This window comes from Schistocerca nitens, chromosome 11, assembly GCF_023898315.1.
Source record: "Schistocerca nitens isolate TAMUIC-IGC-003100 chromosome 11, iqSchNite1.1, whole genome shotgun sequence".
NCBI lineage: Eukaryota > Metazoa > Arthropoda > Insecta > Orthoptera > Acrididae > Schistocerca > Schistocerca nitens.
Genome location: NC_064624.1, coordinates 177,051,833 through 177,069,298, shown reverse-complemented (window position 1 = coordinate 177,069,298; position 17,466 = coordinate 177,051,833). Strand labels below are relative to the sequence as shown.

The 17,466-nt window shown below is 46.6% G+C and overlaps 1 protein-coding gene across 1 annotated transcript in view; it reads right to left on the bottom strand.

Annotated features, from left to right (window-relative positions):
• LOC126213052 (probable cationic amino acid transporter) overlaps positions 1–17,466 on the bottom strand; it is a 717,466-nt gene that overhangs the window by 83,994 nt on the left and 616,006 nt on the right. Inside the window, exon 9 of the mRNA XM_049940623.1 lies at positions 6,301–6,449. Coding sequence (XP_049796580.1) covers positions 6,301–6,449 — 149 coding nt within the window. The remainder of the gene's footprint in view (positions 1–6,300; positions 6,450–17,466) is intronic.

Sequence of the window (17,466 nt, the reverse complement as noted above, 5' to 3'; positions counted from 1 at the left end):
CATCACAGACAGGAGCGCCTGCGATGGTGTACTCAACGACGAATCCGGGAGCACGAATGGCAAAACGTCATTTTTTCGGATGAATCCAGGTTCTGTTTACAGCATCACGATGGTCGCATCCGTGTTTGGCGACATCGCGGTGAACGCACATTGGAAGCGTGTATTTGTCATCACCAGACTGGCGTATCACCCGGCGTGATGGTATGGGGAGCCATTGGTTACACATCTCGGTCACCTCTTGTTCGCATTGACGTCACTTTGAACAGTGGACGTTACATTTCAGATGTGTTACGACCCGTAGCTCTACCCTTCATTCGATCCCTGCGAAACCCTACATTTCAGCAGGATAATGCACGACCGCATGTCGCAGGTCCTGTACGGGCCTTTCTGGATACAGAAAATGTTCGACTGCTGCCCTGGCCAGCACATTCTCTAGATCTCTCACCAAGTGAAAACGTCTGGTCAATGGTGGCCGAGCAACTGGCTCGTCACAATACGGCAGTCACTACTCTTGATGAACTGTGGTATCGTGTTGAAGCTGCATGGGCAGCTGTACCTGTACACGGCATCCAAGCTCTGTTTGACTCAACGCCCAGGCGTATCAAGGCCGTTATTACGGCCAGAGGTGGTTGTTCTGGGTACTGATTTCTCAGGATCTATGCACCCAAATTGCGTGAAAGTGTAATCACATGTCAGTCGTAGTGTAATATATTTGTCCAATGAATACCCGTTTATCATCTGCATTTCTTCTTGGTGTAGCAATTTTAATGGCCAGTAGTGTATAAAGGTCTACCGGCAGCCCGGCAGCAGTCATTGCACTTGACAATGGCCACAGGGTACAAAGTGGAAAGCTCGTGGCATTTCAACCACTTGTTGCAGCTGGAAGCCTGCGAACATCTTATACCAATAATTTGTTTATTTGTTTGCAGTGATGTGTCACCCAATGTAAGGGCATACTTTGTCCTGGCATAAATAGATCCAATGTACTTTTCGTTTCTATCTCTTTTCTTTCTTCTATCTACATCTACATCGATACTCTGCAAATCACGTTCAAGTGCCCAGCAGAGGGTTCATCGAATCACCTTCACAATTCTCTATTATTCCAATCTCGTATAGCGCGCGGAAAGAATGAACACCTATATCTTTACATACGAGTTCTGATTTCCCTTATTGTATCGTGGTTATCGTTCCTCCCTATGTAGGTCTGTGTCAACAAAATATTTTCGCATTCGGAGGAGAAAGTTGGTTATCGGAATTTCGTGAGGAGATTCCACCGCAACGAAAAACGCCTCCCTTTTAATGATATCCAGCCCGAATCCTGTATCATTTCTGTGACTCTCTCTCCAATAATTCGCGATAATACAAAACGTGCTGCCTTTCTTTGAACTTTTTCGATGTACTCCGTCAGTCCTATCTGATAAGGATCCCACACCATGCAGCAGTATTCTAAAAGAGGACAGACAAGCATAGTGTAGGCAGTCTCCTTAGTAGGTCTTTTACATTTTCTAAGTGTCCTGCCAATAAAACGCAGTCTTTGATTCGCCTTCCCCACAACATTTTCTATGTGTTCCTTCCACTTTAAGTTGTTCGTAATTGTAATTCCGAAGTATTTTGTTGAATTTACAGTTTTTAGTTTTGAATGATTTATCGTCTAACCGAAGTTTAACGGGTTCCTTTTAGCACTCACGTGGATGACCTCACACTTTTCGTTATTTAGGGTCAACTGCCACTTTTCGCATCATTCAGATATCTTTTCTAATTCGTTTTGCAGTTTGTTTTGATCTTCTGATGACTTTATTAGTCGATAAACGACAGCGTCATCTGCAAACAACCGAAGACGGTTGCTCAGATTGTCTTCAAAATCGTTTATATATATAAGGAACAGCAAAGGGCCTATAACACTACCTTGGGGAACTCCAGAAATCACTTCTGTTTTAGTTGATGATTTTCCGTCAGTTACTACGATCTGTGACCTCTCTGACAGGAAATCACAAATCCAGTCACATAACTGAGTCGATATTCCATAAGCACGCAATTTCAGTACGACCCGCTTTTGTGGTACTGTGTCAACAGCCTTCTGGAAATCCAGAAATACAGAATCGACCTGAAATCCCTTGTCAATAGCACTCAACACTTCGTGCGAATAAAGAGCTAGTTGTGTTTCACAGGAACGATGTTTTCTAAACCCATGTTGACTGTGTGTCAATGGACCGATTTCTTCGAGGTAATTCATAATGTTCGAACACAATATATGTTCTAAAATCCTGCTGCATATCGACGTTAACGATATGGGCCTGTAATTTAGTGGATTACTCCTACTACCTTTCTTCAATATTGGTGTGGCCTGTGCAACTTTCCAGTCTTTGGGTACGGATCTTTCGATGAGCGAACGGTTGTATATGATTGTTAAGTATGGAACTAATGCATCAGCATACTCCGAAAGGAACCTAATTGGTATACAACCTGGACCAGAAGACTTGCTTTTATTAAGTGATTTAAGTTGCTTCACTACTCCGAGGATATTTACTTCTACGTTACTCATGTTGGCAGCTGTTCTCGATTCGAGTTCTGGAATATTTACTTCGTCTTTTTTTGTGAAGGCATTTCGGAAGGCTGTGTTTAGTAACTCTGCTTTGGCAGCACTGTCTTCGGTAGTATCTCCATTGCCATCGCGCAGAGAAGGCATTGATTGTTTCTTGCCGCTAACATACTTCACGTACGACCAGAATCTCTTTGGATCTCTATAACAACAGATTCCATATTTACAGCCAGATGGGTTTAGAAAAGACATGAGAATTTGGGAAAGATATCGTTGCTGCTTTCGTAGATATATAAAAGGCTTATGGCATTGTTACAAGGGAAGTGATATGGCAAGCTGTGAATATATCGAAATTGTCAAAACGAATGCAACTGAGAATCGGAAACATGTACAAAAAATGCCTGCATTATGTTATAATGGATGGCAAAAAATCAGAATGGTTTATAACGGACAGAGGGGTTTGGCAAGGAAGTGTGCTCTAATCAGCGCGTTTTAATATACTCCCAAGGCCAGATTTGGGAGAAACCCCGTAAGGGTTTTTCCCATTCGTACGGCGTCTCCTTGAGGAAGTAACGGTGGGGCTGCGAATAAAGTACAGTCGGCTGCGTCTTCGTGATCCAAAATTTGGAGCAGACTGTAGTGCAGCCGTGATTTCATACATCGTACAGGCAAATAGCAACAGTATTCATTTGGTGTTTAGGTCTGCAAAAGGCCAGATTTGGGAGAAACCCCGTAAGGGTTTTTCCCATTCGTACGGCGTCTCCTTGAGGAAGTAACGGTGGGGCTGCGAATAAAGTACAGTCGGCTGCGTCTTCGTGATCCAAAATTTGGAGCAGACTGTAGTGCAGCCGTGATTTCATACATCGTACAGGCAAATAGCAACAGTATTCATTTGGTGTTTAGGTCTGCAAAAGGCCAGATTTGGGAGAAACCCCATAAGGGTTTTTCCCATTCGTACGGCGTCTCCTTGAGGAAGTAACGGTGGGGCTGCGAATAAAGTACAGTCGGCTGCGTCTTCGTGATCCAAAATTTGGAGCAGACTGTAGTGCAGCCGTGATTTCATACATCGTACAGGCAAATAGCAACAGTATTCATTTGGTGTTTAGGTCTGCAAAAGGCCAGATTTGGGAGAAACTCCGTAAGAGTGTGGACAGGTTATTTTAACGCCGCTATCGCTAGCTCCGATGGGCAGTAGCATTTCGTAACAGCTAGAGCTGTTACAAATGCATCACGCTTTGCCAGAGAAGCGATAGTCTCACAGAGGACTCACCCAGCCACCGCTGAGGTACTGCGCGGTGGACGGACTGCAGATCGCCTCACGAATTAACAGGAACCATCCCGGCATTTGCCTGCAGCGATTTAGGGTAATCGCGGGGAACCTAAATGTGGGTGGCCGGAGGGGGGTTTGACCGTCGTCCTCCCGAATGCGAGTCCAGTGTGCTGACCACTGCGCCACACAGGTCACACCAATATTCAAGACAGGAAACAGGAGTAACCCATTGAATTACATACCCATATCACTGACCTCAATTTGCAGTAGGATTTTGGACACTGTACTCCAACATTATCAGTCACCTTGAAGAAAATGACTTATTGATACATAACAAACACGGATTCAGAAAATATCATAGCTCTTTATTCTCATGAAGTGCTGTCGACAAGGGATCCCAGATCGATTCCATTTTCCTAGATTTCCAGAAGGCTTTTGATACCGTTCTTCACAAGCGACTATTGACCAAATTGCGTGCATATGGCGTATCGTCTCAGTTGTGTGACTGGATTCGCTATTTCCTCTCAGAGAGGTCACAGTTCGTAGTGACAGACAGTAAATCATCGAGTAGAACAGAAGTGATATCTGGCGTTCCTCTAGGTAGTGTCATAGGCCCTCTGCTGTTACTGATTTATATAAATGATCTAGGTGATAATCTGAGCAGCCCCCTTAGATTGTTTGCAGATGATGCTGTAATTTACCGTGTAGTAAAATGATCACGCCATCAATTCCAATTACAAAATGATCTAGAGAGAATTTCTGTATGGTGCGAAAAGTGGCAATTGGCACTAAACAAAGAAAAGTGCGAGGTCATCCACATGGGTACTAAAAGAAATGCGATAAATTTTCGGTATACGATACATCGCACAAATCTAAGGGCTGTCAATTCGACTAAATACGTGGGAAATACAATTACGACCAACTTAAATTGCAAAGACCACATTGATAATATTGTGCTGAAGGCGAAACAAAGACTGCGCTTTGTTGGCAGAACAGTTAGAAGTTGCGACAAACCCACTAAAGAGACAGCCTACATTACACTTGTCCGTCCTCTGCTGGAATATTGCTCCGCGGTGTGGGATCCTTCAAAAAATTGTTAAAATGGCTCTGAGCACTATGGGACTCAACATCTGAGGTCATCAGTCCCCTACACGTAGGACTACATACACCTAACTAACCTAAGGAGATCACACACATCAATGCCCGAGGCAGGATTCGAACCTGAGACCATAGCAGCAGCGCGGTTCCGGACTGAAGTTCCTAGAACCCCTCGACCACAACGGTCGGCGTGGGATCCTTACCAAGTAGTATTGACGGAGGACATGGAAAAAGTGCAAAGAAGGGCAGCCCGTTTCGTGTTATCGCGCAATAGGGGTGAGAGTGTCACTGATACGATACGCGAGTTGGGATGGCAGTCACTGAAACAAAAGCGGTTTTCTTTGCGGCGAGATCTATTTACGAAATTTCAATCACCAACTTTCTCTTCCGAATGCGAAAATATTTTGTTGACACCCACCTACGTAGGGAGAAATGATCATCATAATAAAATAAGAGAAATCGGAGCTCGAACGGAAAGATTTAGGTGTTCCTTTTTCCCACGCGCCATTCGAGAGTGGAATGGAAGAGAAGTAGTATGAAAATGGTTCGATGAACCCTCTGCCAGGCACTTAAGTGTGAATTGCGGAGTAACCATGTAGATGTAGATGTAGACATCGATCGGTGTTTACTTTGGTAGGGACGAGAGCTGAGTGGTTGTATTGTACGTAAACCGGAGAGGCTCCGTCCCCGCCGCAGCCGCACTGGTCTACAATGCCACGACGTCTACCGCAGTCCACTTCACCCCTCCGCCGCCCCACACCGAACCCAGGGTTATTGTGCGGTTCGGCCCCCGGTGGACCCCGCAGGGAACGTCTCACACCAGACGAGTGTAGCCCCCGTGTTTGCGCGATAGAGTAATGGTGGTGTACGCGTACCTGGAGAACTTGTTCGCGCAGCAATCGCCGACGTAGTGTAGCTGAGGCGGAATAAGGGGAACCAGCCCGCATTCGCCGAGGCAGATGGAAAACCGCCTAAAAGCCATCCACAGACTGGCCGGTTCACCGGACCTCGACACAAATCCGCCGGGCGGATTCGTGCCGGGGACCAGGCGCTCCTCCCCACCCGGAAAGTAGTGCGTTAGATCGCACGGCCAACCGGGCTGACATGGTTGGTTGGTTGGTTTTGGGGAAGGAGACCAGACAGCGTGGTCATCGGTCTCATCGGATTAGGGAAGGATGGGGAAGGAAGTCGGCCATGCCCTTTCAGAGGAACCATCCCGGCATTTGCCTGGAGTGATTTAGGGAAATCACGGAAAACCTAAATCAGGATGGCCGGACGTGGGATTGAACCGTCGTCCTCCCGAATGCGAGTCCAGTGTCTTACCACTGCGCCACCTCGCTCGGTGGGGCTGACATGCTGAGTGGTTACTGAGCGAGGTGTGCGCCGGACTCACCTGTCCGTTGCTGAGGTTCTCCTTGGTGGGCGAGCCGCGGATGGGCGTCCGCAGCGACTGGGGCAGCAGCTCCACCAGGTTGGTGGAGTGCGGCTGGTAGCGCAGGATGAGCACACACGTCGACACCAGCGTGTACGCCAGCAGCGTCCCTGCCACACACCACAGCAAATCTCGCACTTGCAGCACTGCCAAATCTGTTCATCAGTCCGAGCCGTCCCACCTGCCGTACACTGAAGGGCCAAAGAAACTGGTGTTGGTATGTGTACTCAAGTGCCGTACCACGTCATGTAGCGGCACTTCTGCGTGCCTGCGGGGGCCCTGCACGGTATTAGGCAGGTGTACCACTTTCTTTGGCTCTCCAGTGTACATATGCTGCGAGAGCATGCACATTGGATCATCAAGACATTTGTTACCTGTTCAGAATGGATTCACGAAATGTATTCTGTCACTTGTAGGTCTTCAAATGGTTCAAATGGCTCTCAGCACTATGGGACTTAACATCGGAGGTCATTAGTCCCCTAGGGTTAGAACTACTTAAAGCTAACTAACCTAAGGACATCACACACATCCATGCCCAGAGGAAGGATTCGAACCTGCGACCGTAGCAGCAGCTCGGTTCCGGACTGAAGCGCCTAGAACCGCTCGGCCACAGCGTCTGGGTACTTGTAGGTCTATTTTGTGACTTAAGAGAATACGATGTCAAATACACTATGTGATCAAAAGTATCCGGACGCCTGACTGAAAATGACTTACAAGTTTGTGGCGCACTTCATCAGTAATGCTGGAAATAAATATGGTGTTGGCCCATCCTTAGCCTTGATGACAGCTTCCACTCTAGCAGGCATACGTTCAATCAGGTGCTGGAACGTTTCTTGGGGAAAGACAGCCCATTCTTCACGGAGTGCTGCACTGAGGAGAGGTATCGATGTCGGTCGGTGAGGCCAGGCACGAAGTCGGCGTTCCAAAACATCCCAAGGGTATTCTATGGGATTCAAGTCAGGACTGTGTGCAAGCCAATCCATTACAGGGATATTATTGTCGTCTAACCACTCCGCCACAGGACGTGCATTTTGAACAGGTGCTCGATCGTGTTGAAAGATGCAATCGCCATCCCCGAATTGCTCTTTAACAGTGGCAAGAAAAAGGCTGCTTAAAACATCAATGTAGGCCTGTGCTGCAAAACAACAAGGGGTTCAAGCCCCCTCCATGAAAAACACGACCACACCATAACACCACCACCTCCGAATTTTACTGTTCGCACTACACACGCTGGCAGATGACGTTCACCGGGCATTCGCCATACCCACACCCTGCCATCAGATCGCCACATTGTGTACCGTGATTCGTCACTCCACACATTGTTTTTCCAATGCTCAGTCTTCAAATGGTTAAGTTCCTTACACCAAGCGAGGCGTCGTTTGGCATTTACTGGCACGATGTGTGGCTTATGAGCAGCCGCTCTACCATGAAATCCAAGTTTTCTCACCTCCCACGTAACTATCATTGTACTTGCAGTGGATCCTGATGCAGTTTGTAATTCCTGTGTGATGGTCTGGATAGATGTCTGCCTATTACACATTACGACCCTCTTCAACTGTCGGCGGTCTCTGTCAGTCAACAGACGAGGTCGGCCTGTACGCTTTTGTGCTGTACGTGTCCCTTCACGTTTCCACTTCACTATCATATCGGAAACAGCGGACCTAGGAATCTTTAGGAGTGTGCGTACAGACGTATGACGCAAGTGACACCCAATCATCTGACCACGTTCGAAGTCCTTGAGTTCCGCGGAGCGCCCCATTCTGCTCTCTCACGACGTCTAATGACTACTGAGGTCGGTGATATGGAGGCAGTAGGTGGCAGCGCAATGCACCTAATACCAAAAACGTATGTTTTTGGGGGTGTCCGGACAGTTTTGATCACGTAGTGTATGTACTTACTGCCAGGCTTAATTACGACTGTCTGTAAGACTTTTTTCTCCTGCAAGGAGCCTGGGACATTTTTATGACCACCCAACTGCAGTAGATATGAAAAATAGAATAAGGCTATTATTTTTAAGTGCCATTGCTTTCGGCGGTCCTCTATGTAATGCTTCTTTTTTTGAACCTGATGAAAAAGGAACATTTGTGACTGCAGCAGTATTCAATTGCTTTTCCGATATGTCTGAAGTTCTGTCAGTGGTTGAAGGGCAGAAAGAAATTGAGGGTATACAGCTGACTGCAGAAAATTTTGAGAGACCATCAGCATCCGTGGGTTTGCACTGTACCGTGGAGGGATTTCGGTGCCTTGGCGGATATATAGCTCGTCGGTTCAGGCAGTACGACAGAACATTAGCCACACCTACTGAAGTGCTAACATCTGTTTCACGAGAAAACTCTGTCAGCTGGTTGTGCGTGATTCCTAAGGGAAGTTTACTTGTGCCTTCAGAAACATGGCTTGAGACAGTAAGCCAATTCGATGTGACTTTTGCTCAGCCTCATGGCAGACAATTTGTCTAGAGAAAGGGCCGTCATTACGAACTTGCATGCAATACTTGGTGAGCTGTTCCTCAATATACACGAACAGATAATTAGAAGTTACGCTAGAACTCGCGCATTTATTCCTTTGTGCTGGCTTTAATTAAAAGACAGAGTAAGCATATCTGAGATACCAGAATGAGATTTTCACTCTGCAGCAGAGTGTGCGCTGATATGAAACTTCCTGGCAGATTAAAACTGTCTGCCGGACCGAGGCTCGAACTCGGGACGTTTGGCTTTCGCGGGCAAGTGCTCTACCGACTGAGCTACCCAAGCACGACTCACGCCCGGTCCTCACAGCTTTACTTCTGCCAGTACCTCGTCTCCTACCTTCCAAACTTTACAGAAGCTCTCCTGTGAACATTGCAGAACTAGCACTCCTGAAAGAAAGGGTAATGCCTGAGTCGTGCTTGGGTAGATGGTAGAGCATTTGCCCGCGAAAGCAAAGGTCCCGCGTTCGAGTCTCGATGCGACACACAGTTTTAATCTGCCAGGAGGTTTCATATCTGAGATAGCTCATCGAAAAAAATGGAGGAAATGGCATGTGTCATCACAATAATCCTGTACGTAGGCTAACTGTTTTGTAAATAAAAGTTGTGTATGTAGTTACGTACATTTTTGACAGAACCATTGTACAGCGTAATAATTATTGAACTATATGAAAAATAGGAAAAAAATACTAACTACGGCGTGCACAATTCAATATGTAAACATCACTACAGATATTCGGATTTAGGTTATGACATGTTCGATATGCCTGACATCGTTGGAGATGATGTGGCGCAAATAAATAGCGAAATTCTGCATGACCCGCTGAAGTGTCGGAATATCGATGCTGTCGATGACCTCCTGAATCGGTGATTACAGCTCAGCTATGGTTTTGGAGTTATTGCTGTACAACTCGTATTTAATGTTGTCCTGAGACTGGTTTGATGCAGCTCTCCCTGCTACTCTATCCTGTGCAAGCTTCGTCATCTCCCAGTACTTACTGCACCCAATATCCTTCTGAATCTGCTTAGTGTATTCATCTCTTGGTCTCCCTCTACGATTTTTACCCTCCACGCTGCCCTCCAATGCTAAATTTGTGATCCCTTGATGCCTCAGAACATGTCCTACACACCGGACCCTTCTTCATGTCAAGTTGTGCCACAAACTCCTCTTCTCCCCAATTCTATTCAATACCTCCTCATTAGTTATGTGATCTACCTATCTAATCAGCATTCTTCCGTAGCACCACATTTCGAAAGCTTCTATTCTCCTCTTGTGCAAACAAGTTATCGTCCATGTTTCACTTCCATACATGGCTACGCTCCATACAAATACTTTCAGAAACGACTTCCTGGCACTTAAATCTATACTCGATGTTAACAAATTTCTCTTCTTCAGAAACGCTTTCCTTGCCATTGCCAGTCTACATTTTATATCCTCCCTACTTCGACCATCATCAGTTATTTTACTCCCCAAATAGCAAAACACCTTTACTACTTTAAGTGTCTCATTTCCTAATCTTATTCCATCTGCATCACCCGACTTGATTCGACTACATTCCATTATCCTCGTTTTGCTTTTGTTGATGTTCATCTTATATTCTCCTTTCAAGACACTGTCCATTCGGTTCAACTGCTCTTCCAAGTCCTTTGCTGTCTCTGACAGAATTACAATGTCATCGGCGAACCGCAGAGTATTTGTTTCTTCTCCAAGGATTTTAATTTCTACTCCAAATTTTCCTTTTGTTTCCTTTACTGCTTGCTCAATATACAGATTGAGTAACATCGGGGAGAGGCTACAACCCTGTCTCATTCCCTTCCCAACCACTGCTTCCATGCCCCTCGACTCTTATAACTGCCATCTGGTTTCTGTACAAATTGTAAATAGCCTTTCGCTCCCTGTATTTTACCCCTGCCACCTTCTGAATTTGAAAGAGAGTATTCCAGTCAACATTGTCAAAAGCTTTCTCTAAGTCTACAAATGCTAGAAACATAGGTTTGCCTTTCCTTAATCTATTTTCTAAGATAAGTCGTTGGGTCAGTATTGCCTCACGTGTTCCAACATTTCTACGGAATCCAAACTGATATTCCCCGGGGTTCACTTCTACCAGTTTTTCCATTCGTCTGTAAAGAATTCGCGTTAGTATTTTGCAGCTGTGACTTATTAAACTGATAGTTCGGTAATTTTCACATCTGTCAACACCTGCTTTCTTTGGGATTGGAATTATTATATTCTTCTTGAAGTCTGAGGGTATTTCGCCTGTCTCATACATCTTGCTCACCAGATGGTAGAGTTTTGTCATGACTGGCTCTCCCAAGGCCATCAGTAGTTCTAATGGAATGTTGTCTACTCCCGGGGCCTTGTTTCGACTCAGGTCTTTCAGTGCTCTGTCAAACTCTTCACGCAGTATCGTATCTCCCATTTCGTCTTCATCTACATCCTCTTCCATTTCCATAATATTGTCCTCAAGTACATCGCCCTTGTATAAACCCTCTATATACTCCTTCCACCTTTCTGCCTTCCCTTCTTTGCTTAGAGCTGGGTTGCCATCTGAGTTCTTGATATTCATACAAGTGGTTCTATTTTCTGCAAAGGTCTCTTTAATTTTCGTGTAGGTAGTATCTATCTTACCCCTAGTGAGACAAGCCTCTACATCCTTACATTTGTCCTCTAGCCATCCCTGCTTAGCCATTTTGCACTTCCTGTCGATCTCATTTTTTAGACGTTTGTATTCCTTTTTGCCTGCTTCATTTACTGCATTTTTATATTTTCTCCTTTCATCAATTAAATTCAATATTTCTTCTGTTACCCAATGATTTCTATTAGCCCTCGTCTTTTTACCTACTTGATCGTCTGCTGCCTTCACTACTTCATCCCTCAGAGCTACCCATTCTTCTTCTACTGTATTTCTTTCCCCCATTCCTGTCAATTGTTCCCTTATGCTCTCCCTGAAACTCTCTACAACCTCTGGTTCTTTCAGTTTATCCAGGTCCCAACTCCTTAAATTCCCACCTTTTTGCAGTTTCTTCAGTTTCAATCTGCAGTTCATAACCAATAGATTGTGGTCAGAATCCACATCTGCCCCTGGAAAAGTCTTACAATTTAAAACCTGGTTCCTAAATCTCTATCTTACCATTATATAATCTATCTGATACCTTTTAGTATCTCCAGGATTCTTCCAGGTATACAACCTTCTTTTATGATTCATGAACCAAGTGTTACACTTTGGATGATGTGGATGAAATGATCTTCCAAAACCTTCACTTAACGTTCACTAATCACCTTGCCATCAAGGAATGTAGCACCGATTATTCGGCGACTGGACACTGCACATCATGCAGTCACCAGTCGAGGGTGAGGAGACTTATTGATTAGTAAAATGCGAGTTCTCCGTTCCCCAAATGCGCCAATTTTGCTGAGTGGCGAACCCATTCAAATGAAAGTGGGCTTCGTCGCTAAGCCAAACCGTACAGCGCATACTAATTCTCATCATGCCCCGCGGCCAACTATGCATTTTTATTTTATGTAGTTGTCACCCTGTGTATACAAGGTGTTACAAAAAGGTACGGCCAGACTTTCAGGAAACATTCCTCACACACAAATAAAGAAAAGATGTTATGTGGACATGTGTCCGGAAACGCTTAATTTCCATGTTAGAGCTCATTTTAGTTTCGTCAGTATGTACTGTACTTCCTCGATTCACCGCCAGTTGGCCCAATTGAAGGAAGGTAATGTTGACTTCGGTGCTTGTGTTGACATGCGACTCATTACGCAACAGTACTAGCATCAAGCTCATCAGTAAGTAGCATCAACAGGTTAGTGTTCATCACGAACGTGGTTTTGCAGTCAGTGCAATGTTTACAAATGCGGAGTTGGCAGATGCCCATTTGATGTACGGATTGGCACGGGGCAATAGCCGTGGCGCGGTACGTTTGTATCGAGACAGATTTCCAGAACGAAGGTGTCCCGACAGGAAGACTTTCGAAGCAATTGATCGGCGTCTTAGGGAGCACGGAACATTCCAGCCTACGACTCGCGACTGGGGAAGACCTAGAACGACGAGGACACCTGCAATGGACGAGGCAATTCTTGGTGCAGTTGACGATAACCCTAATTTCGGCGTCAGAGAAGTTGCTGCTGTACAAGGTAACGTTGATCACGTCACTGTATGGAGAGTGCTACGGGAGAACCAGTTGTTTCCGTACCGTGTACAGCGTGTGCAGGCACTATCAGCAGCTGATTGGCCTCCACGGGTACACTTCTGCGAATGGTTCATCCGACAATGTATCAATCCTCATTTCAGTGCAAATGTTATCTTTACGGATGAGGCTTCATGCCGAAGTGATCAAATTGTAAATTTTCACAATCAACATGTGTGGGCTGACGAGGATCCGCACGCAATTGTGCAATCACGTCATCAACACAGATTTTCTGTGAACGTTTGGGCAGGCATTGTTGGCGATGTCTCGATTGGGCCCCATGTTCTTCCACCTACGCTCAATGGAGCACGTCATCACGATTTCATACGGGATACTCTACCTGTGCTGCTAGAACATGTGCCTTTACAAGTACGACACAACATGTGGTTCTTGCACGATGGAGCTCCTGCACATTTCAGTCGAAGTGTTCGTACGCTTCTCAACAACAGATTCGGTGACCGACGGATTGGTAGAGGCGGACCAATTCCCTGGCCTCCACGCTCTCCTGACCTCAGCCTGATACATTCGGTGGCAGAAGTTGCCACTACACTTCAGTTGTTTCTGTACGTCATGGATCCTTATTAGTATGTCGTCCATACGGGTGTCTGTCCGATGGTACCATGTTTGTAAAATTCTCTAGTGTGAATGGTTTCTTGAAAGTGAAATTTTAAAATTCAGCTTTCGTTTTGCTATCCTCAACTGCCACACCAGACTGGCCAACAAGGACTGAATGGAAGCCTTAGACCTGCTTGGCAATTTTACGTATGACCAGAATTTTCTTTGGTTCTGTGCCAGATCTCTTGCTGAAGTGTGACGGTAGTGAGAGTAATGGGCAGGGGCAACATGTCAGTTGTGTTGTGGCTAAGATGGAAATTTGGGTCAGTCAGGGTGTCCAGTCTAGGCGACCATTCGCGAGATTGTAATCATAACTGACGATGCAACTTCCTGGCAGATTAAAACTGTGTGCCGGAACGAGACTCGAACTCGGGACCTTTGCCTTTTGCGGGCAAGTGCTCTACCAACTGAGCTACCCAAGCACGACTCACGCCCCGTCCTCACAGTTTTGATCTGCCAGGAAGTTTCATATCGGCGCACACTCCGCTGCAGAGTGAAAATCTCATTCTGTAAACATCCCCCAGGCTGTGGCTAAGCCATGTCTCCACAATATCCTTTCTTTCAGGAGTGCTAGTTCTGCAAGGTTCGTAGGAGAGTTTCTGTGAAGTTTGGAAGGTGGGAGACGAGATACTGGCGGAAGTAAAGCTGTGAGGACGGAGCGTGAGTCGTGCTTGGGTAGGCAAAGGTCCCGAGTTCGGGTCTCGTTCCGGCACACAGTTTTAATCTGCCAAGAAGTTTCATATCAGTGCACACTCCGCTGCAGAGTGGAAATCTCATTCTGATAACTGACGATGTCATCGGGTCAACAAGGAAACGTGGAGGGATCGTCTGCTGCGAAGCCTCCTGTTCTACAGTGTGCGCTGAATGGTGAGCTGCGAAACACTTTTGCCTGCCGCAGCATTTTATGCCGCGGTCAGGACCCACACTGATCGCCGTGTAACCAGCCCACTGCACGTTCTGTGACGAGGCTTTGACAGCCTACACCTCATCGCCTACTCCACTGTCCTCCAGACACTTTCCACAGAGGCTCACGTCAGCAGTGCGACAACAAGCGACCAGCTTCGCCAAAATCCTCATTCCCAGACGTCAGTCCATAACAATCTGCCCCTCCTCAAAACCGCTCATGTCAGTAGACTTCCTCATTTGTAGCCCTGTCGTTGATCGATTTATCTCCGTTCGTCTGTATTCCACTTACATGCGTTCCTTACCGCTTCTTATGCCTACAACGCTACCAGGTGGCATTCAAAGCTGTCGTGGAAACTGGCCATAGTTGAGCCACGGTAAAATTTGCTGTTTTGAAGAGTGCACTGCAGCACGTAGTGCGAAGCAGTCGCTCTCCGTTTCTGGCGGTGGCGCCGCTGTGGCAATCGCAGCTTTGGTGTCTCCCTCTGGTGGGAAATGGGAAAGGGAGCCTGTTGAGGTGCATTTAAGGGGCGCTGTGAGCTCGCTAGGCGGTCCGCCCCATCCTTTGTTATGCCAGCATCGCTTGGATTTCCGCCCCTCCCCGGTTCTATAACGCCCTCCAAATCCTCGAACGCCATGCGCTCCGCCTCGCCTTCCGCATCCGCCTTCCGTCCCCCACGCGCATCCTCTATGACCTCATCCCCTTCCCCCACCTTCTCCTTTTCCTCGAACACATCCGCACACTATATATTGTCCGTCGCCTTGATCCCCCTCACCCCCTGGTGTCTCCCTTCCTCTCCACTCCCGACCAGCTGCCGCGCCTTTACCGTTGTGTCCCTCCCTCTCTCCATCTCCACACCCTCCATCTCCTTTCCCAACACAACTTCCACCGTCTACCACTCCCGGATGATGAGCTTCGCCCTGACATCTACCCTTCCTACCAACTCTAACCCCCTCTTACTGCCTCCTCCTCAGGGCTCCCTCTCCTTCCCCTCCCTCCTTCTGAGCGGATTTCCCCTCCTACTCCCCCTCCATCTCTTGTGCCTTCTTTCAGTGTCTCTCCACTCCCTCCTGCCCTGTCTTCCCTTTTCCTCTCCCGCCCCACGTGTCTCCTGCCTCTTCGTGAACCCACGGTTGCCCCTCCTCTCTTCATCCCGCCGCTTCCCCAGCTGCCCCATGCTCTCCCCTCCTTCTCCATCCTCTCTGACCTTTCCCTCGGCAGGTCCCACCTGGTAGTTTTCTTCTTCGTCGTGTGTGCTCCAAGTGGGTTTTAAGTGTATTGTTTCGGAGTGTTTTTAATACTGTGGCCGACTTATATCCTGTGCCTGCGCATCCAGTGACTTCTCTGTGTTTTACGAATCGCCAACTGTGTTTTTTAACTTTCTGGTCTGTTTTTTTAACTGTCCCCCATGAACGTCTACATATCAGTGTATTTTTACCTCCATTTTCCCCCCTTACTCTGTTTTATGTTCCCCCTTTTTTACCTGCTTATGTATGTATTATTTTATTCTTGTTTTAATTGTCATGTCACTCGGCTGAAGAGCGGCGGATTGTGCTGCTGACAGCCCTCCCCTGCCCATATGGGGCAGGGGAATGAAATCACAATAAAGAAAAAAAAAAAAAACTCGCTAGGCGGCGAGTCTGGTCAGTCGGTCAGCCGGGTCAGTGTGGGGCAGTCAAGTGTCTGTCTGTCGTTCGGAGTGCCAGTATGTGTTAGGCCGCCAGTCTGCTCAGGCAATGGGCATTGGCGGTTGGATCGGTCGGTCGGTCGGTCGCGCACTGAGACACGAGATGACTTGTCCGCCTTAAGCGTCGGCGCATGTGAGGTCGCCACGTGAGTCCAGTGGGCCGCGCCGTATAGCGAGGGGTAGTGGCTTCGCGGCCGACACGAGAGCAACAGGAGTCAACCCACGACGTCGGTCTGGCCGGTGCGAGCTGCGACGCCGTGAGACGGGAGATCGGCGCGCCTTCCTGCGTCCGTTGAAGTGGCTGGCAGCGGACGGTTCGGGAGAGCGATTTGGGGGTGCTGCGCCAGGTCTTCTCCACAAAACGCAGTTTATCAGAAGTTGACTGATTGATGATATGTTGTTTCATTTACATGTTAAATCCGTTTTCTTGGTCAGTCTCTCGTCCCCAGCTTGCTCGTCTGTCTCTCGTCCGCATTTGTAGGCAGTTAGTGTCTGTCTGTCTGTCGGTCTGCCGTACGTTAATAGCTGCCTGTGTCATGTTTGTCGGATTCGAAGTTAACGAATTTATTGCTTGAAGTGTAACGGCCGAGTTCCTGAAATATGTTTTTATCTTGCCTACCATCTTGAGAGGCGGTATATGTGTAATGTAGAGCATGTTTGTATATTTTATGTAAGACTGCGTTTCATGGGTTTTTATTTAAATGGTCATTTTAGTATATAAAGTTGCCACCCTTTCACTGTAAGACTTTTCTTAGAAGTTAAAATCAAGTTGCACCTTCGGTGGCAAGGTCAATATTTTAATTGTTAGTGTTTTGTACCACTTCCATCCCTTCTATGGGGGGTGCATAGTTTGTGTGCTTGTGTAAATTGTTAAAACTCTTAGTTGAAAGTTATCTGGTATGTTGCAGATTTGCACCAGTGTAGTCATTCAGAGGTTGTTGTGAGCGGTCGTGACTACGGCCGTGTCAAAAGGGAGCGGCAGGGTTCTCAGCCCGAAAGCTCATACAGTCAAAACTTGTTTCTTTCTGCCTCTGAATAAATTGTAGCTTGATATTTGGAGGGTGCTTTCTGATTATAATTTTAAATCTGTTTTAAAAAAAAGGGCTTTTAGGAATAAAATTTCCATTTGTTGAAAGATATTTAATTTGTTTTCATCAGTTACCCACTCGCAACTACTTCCACGCTCACATAGTGTGATTAAACATGTTGATGTTCTTGATGAATCGCTAGTAAATAAAGTAAATCCTTAAGAAAAAGTTT